General features: G+C 44.6%; 1 protein-coding gene across 2 annotated transcripts in view; it reads right to left on the reverse strand.

Annotated features, from left to right (window-relative positions):
* Positions 1-8,284, reverse strand: part of MOB1B (MOB kinase activator 1B) — a 41,383-nt gene extending 33,099 nt beyond the window's left edge. Inside the window, exon 1 of one of the 2 annotated variants that reach the window (XM_035541608.1) lies at positions 8,163-8,284. In XM_035541608.1, coding sequence (XP_035397501.1) covers positions 8,163-8,176 — 14 coding nt within the window. In that variant the 5' untranslated portion in view covers positions 8,177-8,284. Of the gene's footprint in view, positions 1-7,683; positions 8,065-8,162 lie in introns of those variants that run through there. The other variant, XM_035541771.2, reaches the window with a different exon arrangement.
* Positions 8,285-8,654: the final 370 nt, after the last annotated feature.

The raw sequence follows: 8,654 nt of genomic DNA on the forward strand, positions 1-8,654 counted from the left end.
AAAAAAGGAGAAATTTAACTGAATTTTAATGGAAGAGGAATCACTTCAGCACTTCTTAAAAGGCTGGGTTTTACTTTAACCCCCAAGCTGAACAGGCTGACGATACAGCTACGGTGAATAAAAAATAGCTGTCAATTTCCTAGCAGAAACCTCAGAGCATATACTTAAGGTTACACTTCCACCTTGATTAATTGGTAAAATGGGGTCTGGATTCAGGAAGTACCAGAACAAGAGAGACAAAAAATAACAGAGAACAACAGGAAGAAATGGACAGGAGGCAGTAATGAATAATCTAACAGCTTTCCAAAAATACACTGCATTATCTCATCACCAAGTATTTCTTACACATCCCCCGTATTTAATACAATCTTGTATGTGGTGTGTGTAACCACCTTTAGTAAAAGCTGCCTGTACCCTGCAAAGTACCATAACAAGAATATCCACCTGTCCACAACATCTGAGGTGGAACAATTGCTCCTACCTCCACAGAACACATCTCTTGGCATTAGTTCAGCTTGTGCATCTGACAGTTGAGTCCACAGTCAGTTTAACTGTTCTCCCATGAACTTGTATACAGAGTTTCCTCTTGTCCACTCACACTGCAACAAGAAATTTTAAGAGCTGTCAACCACAACAATTAGTAACAGCACTTGAATTTAAAGGAAAAAAAAAAAGAGAGAGAGAAAGAAACCAACTTTTATATAAAAATAACTTCAAGATTTTTTTTTGGTGAAAGTTAGATTTTACATTACACTTCGGCATTAGGAAAAAAAAGTTCTGTTGTATGATGAGTAAAAGACATTGTAATGCCATTTTGATCCCTGGATCTAGAGCACTCAGCAAGTCCCTAAAACAATTGCTCCATTCAAGTGAAACCAGGACTGTACCACTGGAGTTGGTAAAAATGCAATAAAAATATCAGCTACCAACTAATGGGTTACTTGATTAAGGGCAAAAAGGGAAGCCCACCTAATCGTTATCTGGATTCAAACTGTTTTTCTATCAGAAGTCAGATGTCTCACTTTTTTGCAAAAGAGGAATTTACCAAAGCTTACTTAAAATCATTTATTCTCTCTGCCATAAAGAAAGGAATTCGATTTGTGATGAGGACAACAAATTCAGGCGTTCGCAGTTCTAGTCTGCAACACGTTCTTCTTCACTGAAGAAGGGAGAAAGATTTTGTACATCAGCAGTGCTCATATCCCTAGGACACAAGTAACTAACTCTGTAGGTAAGCTACCAAATGAAAAGATAATATGCAATGATAGGCAAGCAAAACAAGAAGGTGGGAAGGGAGCAAGCTTCAAATAAAACTAAACTGAAATATGGCAAGGATCACAGGAGGTATGTAAGAATAACAAAAGGAATGAATTCCTGCCAAGGAACAGCTGTGAGCTGGAGGAGGGAGGGAGAAAGTCCCCTTAAATCTGCAAGTTACAGCAGTGCAACAGAAGTCAGTGATTTGAAGGGCCTAAGAGGACCAAGAAGGTGCACCTTATCCGAAGAAAAACTGAGAAAAAAAGTCCAGTAAGAGTGAATGAATTAACTTCCAAGTCATCAGCAATTCACTGCTTTTCAATGTTTCAAAAATATATTTGCGAGGATAAACGCCTTTTACCTTCGTGAATTCACTGTGGGGGACTGCCTATTTATTAACACAAAATTACCATCTCGTAAGCATGAATTTGGTGTCTGCTGACTCAGGCTATTTATTAGAAATGAGAAGACCTGAATATAAAAGAACACTTCTGAGATGCACAAAGCACTTTGCTACAGTGCACAAAGCTGTGTAACTTTGTGGTTATTTCTTTAGGACCTGCTTCAAATTGATCCAGCAAAGCTGCGCACACACGGATTCAGGTAACCTAGTCAGAATACATGACAGCTCTGTAGGGAATTCTGTAGCACCCTGCTCAATTTTAACATTCGGTGTGTTTCATCCCAGAAGAGGAAAACAGAACAGATCACTTCCTCCGGAAGAGAGGTCTTCCTCTGTAAGAGATCCCCCTGCACACTCCAAGAACAGTAATTTTCTGGTCCATAGATGTCCCTTAGAGACACTTTCAAAAAGGACTTTTCCAGTTTTTCCTCCCACTTTCGTCACCATTCACCTGTGTCAACCTTCCTAAAGCACAGCACTTCACACGGCTGCCAATACGTCCTCTGCAACTTCTCTTCAGTGATTCTGGCATGCTGTGCAGCCGGTGAAGTTACAAGAATGACAGCCAGCACTACACTAGTGCCACAGAAGTGCTATGGAAGTGAAAGGGAAGGAAATGCCACGGTTAAAAAAGCAACACGCACAGATATGACAAAGCACTGGACCCTTATAGTCCCACCTCATTACATTTAAAGACTAGAGGAATAAAAAAAATCTGTGAAAAGCAATTAAGTTATATTTGGCTATAGCCAAAACCAGATTCTACAGCATTTCAGTACAGACAACCCACAACCTCCCTCTCTGCACATTTGAAAAAAAGACAAAAAACAAACAGTAAGTTCACTGTGCCTCGATTTTAATAGGAAATGGCTTAGTTTACAAATGCTAAAAGCAATTCAAAGCATATTCCGTGGTTTAAGTTGATTTGTGGGTCAAAGGCTTATTGATAGCTTTAGCAGCAGAAGCTCTGTTACTGCTTACTACATAAGACTTAAGGTGGCATAATTAAATGCAGCAATTTACCTCTCTAAGACAAACAAGCAGCTTCGCTCTGCCAGCCTTGGGTATGATATTATCACGCTTGTGACTCTTAAACCAAATGCTTTTATTATTTCATCCTTTTTGAATCAAAAAAGACGTATCTTGCAGGAAACCTACAGCCTAAGTTTTAAGTGGGACCCCCGGGCTGTCCTTACCACAGTTCCCTGTTGCCACGAAGAGATCCTAAATTCAAAGACTTGACAGAAAATTATCCACTGCATTAGACACCTCTTCCAGATTAAAAGCCGAGCTACATCACACCTGCACAAATCCTCCCCTAAAAGCGATCCTTGTTCCATCACCGTTCTCATCTGACAAATGTAAACAGCTAATTGCATAGCTCCACTTACATTGCAAACACAAAGAGAGAAGAACAAACAAGGGAAAACAATTGTGGCATAAAAACAAACAATTAGGAAGCAATTAAGACCGGACATCCACTGCCATGCAGTATACACAACTTTCACACTGAACAATGCCACTTTTGGCGTGTTTGTTTCTTCACTTTAAACTGATGCTTCCACGTGGAGAGAGAAGCATCCAAGAACATCTGCAAGTGTCAATCCTTCATTTCACCAACGAGATGCGCCCCAAAACAGCCTATTAGTGGCAAGACTTCTTTTCAAGCCCGATTCCAAGCTCCGACACCTTGCAGGCTGAGTGGGGTCTGCCCAGCTCTGTTACTCAGAGGCAGACTCATTCTTTCCGAAACGAAGCCAGCGCCTGCGTAAACTGAGCTCTGCAGTCCTCTACCGCCGCCCTTAACGATAAGGCAGCAGCACTCGAGCACTGCTGGCTCCAATTTATTTGCGTTTCATGGTATGCAAATTTGGTCAGCCGCTTTTAAAAAGCATACATTAGCTTACTGTGACAAGCAGACATTTCACCAAACTCATCAAGAAAGAACAAAATCAGTGACAAGGGAACGGCAAGGACTCGACTGTCTCAGAAGGCAGCAATGCACACAGAGCCGGATGAAGTCTGAGGACAGGTCTGATCATACACCCAAGCTAATTCAATTGCCAGTTCGCACAGAAAAGAAAGAATCCTCCTCCCTGGCTTTTGCCATGTTCACACACTCCTGCTGCTTCCGTTACTCTAGCACCATCCCTCAGTCTCACTACACCATGACCCCAAGTAGCTAAATTAGCAAAAAACTAACCCTGCCAAAAAGGAATTCATAGTTTTCTGCTGTTTAGCTTCCTCAACCAGCTCGTAAGAAGGATGACAAGTGCATCAGCACACTGCACCCTAATAAACTGGTTTAGGTTCTTCAGCAAAGACAAGTGAGGAGGGAAGCGTACTTTAAGTAGTGTTTTTTCAATGGTCTGAGAATTGGAAAATATACTACAGGTAGTGCAAGGGGAACACGGGCACTTCTGTATGAGTTGTAATGCTGTATTCATCACCATGGTTTCTGGAAGCTTGCTGTTCTTTGGTTCTCCCTTCCTTAAAAGCGACAAGCTGCCAGCCGAGGGGCAAATCTCTTGACAGCAAGCCTTTCAAAACAGGAATTAAACACAGAGTTAACACTGCAATTGGAACGATGTACTTGAACAACATGACACACCAACTTCAGATGAGAGTGTGTATTTCAACAGCCAACCATTCAATGAAAACTATAAGCAGCTAAAAAAAGAGGAAAAAAAAAGTAGAAAAACTACTTCCTGTGTGGTTCAGGGTCACAGCTGAATCCATATGAACTCTACCTCTAAAGAATCCTTCTGGGTTCCTCAAAACTCAAAATTACAGTTATTAAGACTTAACGAAAACAAATCTTTAAAAACTTGGCAATAAGTTTTGCAATCCCCTCTCTGATTTACTCATAGGCAAACTCAAACCTTTCATTCCCAGTACTCTTCAAAAAAAAAATAAAGGAACTGAATGCATCGATTTTGTGGTAAGGCAACATACTCATGTGTCCAAAGCCTTTACCCTGATCTCTTCTCTAGGAACCCAGCCGGCACAGCAGTATCACATTAGTCAAAGCAAAGAATAGGTCATACTCGCTCCTGTAAAACCTGTATTTTAAAATAAAGAGAACAAAATCATCTAATGTTGGACAAGCACATGTGCCCTTTCTAACAGTTTGTGAATGCCTACACATTGATTTTCAGCGACTGAGATTCCAGTTCAGAAGTGCCTAACAGTCTGCTGTGGGAGTCCTTGCTAAAGAGGAAACACCACTTCTCCAGCTTTTAATTACAGAAGGAGCACTCACGAAGCGCTCAGCTGCTCTGTTGGACTAGAGTAAGCTGAGAAACTCTGCCCACTTTAAACAGCTTTTCCAACAGGTTAAGTAGCAGCAACTGAGCATCGAGGAAAGCTAAAGGAGAAGGAAATAGCCATGATGTTAAAGACCAGGAGCAGGCAGGGAAATCGGGAGGGCCATAATGCTCTTAAAGCCAGAAACAAAACCACCAGCTCTGATTTTGATGCTGCTCCACAAGAGACGTAAGGGAAAGACGAATGTCCCACTGCACCTTCCCCACATATTCATACACACAGAAACTCTGACTTCAAAAAAAAAAAAAAAAGCACCACAACAACCCCCACACAGAACAAACTGCTAGAGGCTCTACCATACCGTGTTAGGTAGCAAAGAGTACATCTTTCCCCTCTTTGGTTTACAAGTTAACTTCATTTTGATTCATAAACCAATTCCCACCTCAAACAACGGCTACTCATCCCCACCATTACGTGGCGTTTCCATCAGCTCTTGGTCTGCCAAAGTCTCACCACTTATGACTGCTTATACAAATCCAGTATTAAGAAACTCCTGGAACACCATACACTGGAATTTTCTGAGAGGGATTTACAGACTACGCAGACAGCTTTTATATAAAAAAAAAATCAATAAAAAATATGGTTTCATAATATCAATAATAAAAACACTTTCCTTTTAAAAATAAATTACTTTTATCTAGCTGCTTTTTTACGTAAGTTTTGCCAGCGCAGGATAACACAAGCGTGTTACCATATGGCACGCCTACCAGAACTATCTTTAATTTTTTTTCGTGGAGATGTAAGCTACAGTACCTGCAACTAAGCTGTAATTTCTTTTACAGAGAACTTGTCAAGTTGAATTTTTTTGGAACTAAAGACATTTTCTAGTTCAATTCCCTTTTTTTAATTATTTATTTTTTAATGGGATGACCTATTAACCATTGCAGAAGTCTATAAGGTGTTTTCAGAAAGGAAGAAACTGATCAGAAACAGAAGATGGTGATGCTGAGAATAACAATTGCTGTCAAAACCAAGTTGTATTAATTCAGTGACTTGTCTCAAAAGACACTCTTTTTATAATGTTATCCATAGCGAGAGAAGACAATGGTTTCCCTTGATTTTTCTCCCCATGTAGCTTTATATGTCACTGGCCCTAGCAACAGAGAAGAATAGCAACGGATTCGTCAGTGGACAAGGACCATGCAACGGGCTTGCGAGGGGGGCCCCAAGCACCCTGTGTTATCCAAGCACAATCACCCTGCTATTTGACAGCAAACAAAGTCTGCAAGCAGAACATGGCTTTTGATACCGTACTTGAGTGTCAAACTGACAAACTGCAGCCAAGTTGCTGATGATAAACCTGCGTGACAGGTTCGTCGTAATTCAGATAAAGTGTTTCTAAACACTGACAACCCTGAGCTGCTGCACTTCTACTGTGTGTTCAAAATTGCGAGCCTGTTCACAAAAAGAGAACGGGACCACACAGACAAAATACAACTTTGTTACCTCCATACCAAGGAAACTTGTGGTGAAAAAGGGGGAGAAAAAATGCTCTGAAAATCTGTTTTAGAAGTACTATGAAAATGTGAGGGTTTTGCAACACAAAATAAAAGTTTGAACTACTACATCAGTAAAAGTGTAAAGATGTCCAACCGCTATGACCAAATAGCTCTATCAAGATAACATGAAGTTGGAAAAAAGGTGATGCTGACTTTCTGGATACTAAAAAAAAATAATCAGTACTTGCAAGTAACACACAAACAGCTTTCCTGGTCTCCCCAAGGCCTACTGGGCATCTCAGGAAATTGTTTTTTAAAAATCCACTTCTAAACTGCAGATGAGCAAATGAGGTGTCGTTGACCACGCTCTGCCAACGACAGCTGTGACAGCTTTGCCAGCATTTCTAGCTTTGCCATGCAACAACTTCAGTTTCCATTTCTACTTTTCAACCAGCAGGACTACTAGAAACAATGGAGGCGGGGGGAACGGGGGGAAGGTTCGCTTTCCTAGGTTTCAGAAGGGTCTGGAAAAAGAAACAAAAATCTCATTATTGCCTGTGACAGAGGGTGGAGGGTTTCATGCTTTTCCGTTACCAGTTAGCCAAATGCCACGGAGCGTGAGGCTGTCTAATTTGCAAACCAGACTCCCAGGACACCGTCGTATGAGAAACCCTGTCCCCCTTCTCCATTGCAGCAGCTGAGAATTATGAAGGAGGGGGACAGCTGGGCTTCTCATTAGGAGCAGCGCTCCTGAATCTGCGGACAGTCATTTGTGCCCACCTCTGACTCGCAGCCCCGACCCTGCAGCTGATAGGTGTCTTTCAATTCCCTCTTGGGGCAAGGCAGCACGAGTGCAATTACAGGCAAGCTGCTGTGGTACAGCAGGGTTAAAAGAGAAAGGCAACGCGGAGGTTCGGAGGACGTTAGCTAGCGTCTGTGTTACCCATCTCCACGCAAACCCCACTCGCCAGAACCCTCCAGTTCCCCTGATGAAGTGTCTCCTTGGGAAGCAGGCTGCACGTACATCTGGTGGTTATCAATATAAGCCTTTAACAACTGTCAGAGATTATGGCAGCAGACCCACTCGCTGCTCGCACGTAACTCTGGCTGCGCGCTCGGTGGGGCAAGGGCCTTCGACGAGCTTCGCTCCGCGAGGGCTCCCTTTTCAGCCGCTTCTGTTTCCCTTCTTTCCCTAGAGCGCATCTTCTCCTTAATTAATAGGTCACTGAACCGGTTTATGTTAATTGTCAGAAGTACCTCGTCTTTGTCCCCAAGGGGAGGGACCGAAGTTCATTCAGTTGTTGTCTACGAAGCGAAATTGCAAAATGCCAGGTTCTGCGCGCACCTCAATTGCCCCTCGTTCCTCGGGGAGCTTTTTAAGGCCGCAGCAAACGATCGCCTCCCCATTAGCGCCATCCACCCTGCCAGCGGTCCCTCGCCGGGCAGCCTGAGCCCGGAATTAACTTTGAACCGCTCTTTTGAGTACAAATAACGACGTAAAGGTTAAAATTAAAGACCGAACAGACTCCGGAAGATGGGTGTTTTCCCCACGAAGCCTGCCCTCGCCTTCCTGCCGCTGCCTCGGGGCCGCCCGGCCGGGAGGGGCCCGCGGCCGCCGTTAGGGGGGCACAAAGGCAGCGGGCGGCAGGGGCTGGGGAAGCGGGAGGGGACGAAGGGAGGCGCGGAGAGGGGCCGGGGGCAGCCGCCCCTCGCCCCCCCCGGCCGCGGCTACTCACAACAAGAAGCTCATGGCGATGGCGGCGGAGCGGGACCGGCGGCTGGGCTGGGCTGGGCTCGGCGCGGCTCCCAATGGCAGCGGCGGCGGCGGCGCAGGGCGGGCGGCTGCGGGGAGAGCGCCGCGGGGCGGGGACACGGCGACACCGCCTCCGCTCACAGCCCGGGCCGTCGCTGCTGTCTCCTTTCGGTTGTTCGTGTGCCCCCCCCCCCCAACCGAACGACCCCGTCTCCAGTGCCCCTCACACCTCTCCCCTCACACACAACGGCCCCCGCCAGGCTCTGTCCCCCCGCAGCCCCGGGGGACCTAGATGGCACCGGGCAATACTTCAGGGCACGGGCAGAGCATAAATGTTGTGACAGCCTTGGCAAGTGAAATCCTTTCTGCTCTGTCCCCTGCCTCATGTACCCTGTCCTGTGTTAGAAATCGAGCATTCCCTGACAAATTTGTGCGGCCTGTCACACCTGTACGCGGTGGAAGTGTTGACATTTCT

Source organism: Cygnus atratus, chromosome 4 (genome assembly GCF_013377495.2).
Source record: "Cygnus atratus isolate AKBS03 ecotype Queensland, Australia chromosome 4, CAtr_DNAZoo_HiC_assembly, whole genome shotgun sequence".
Taxonomy (NCBI): domain Eukaryota; kingdom Metazoa; phylum Chordata; class Aves; order Anseriformes; family Anatidae; genus Cygnus; species Cygnus atratus.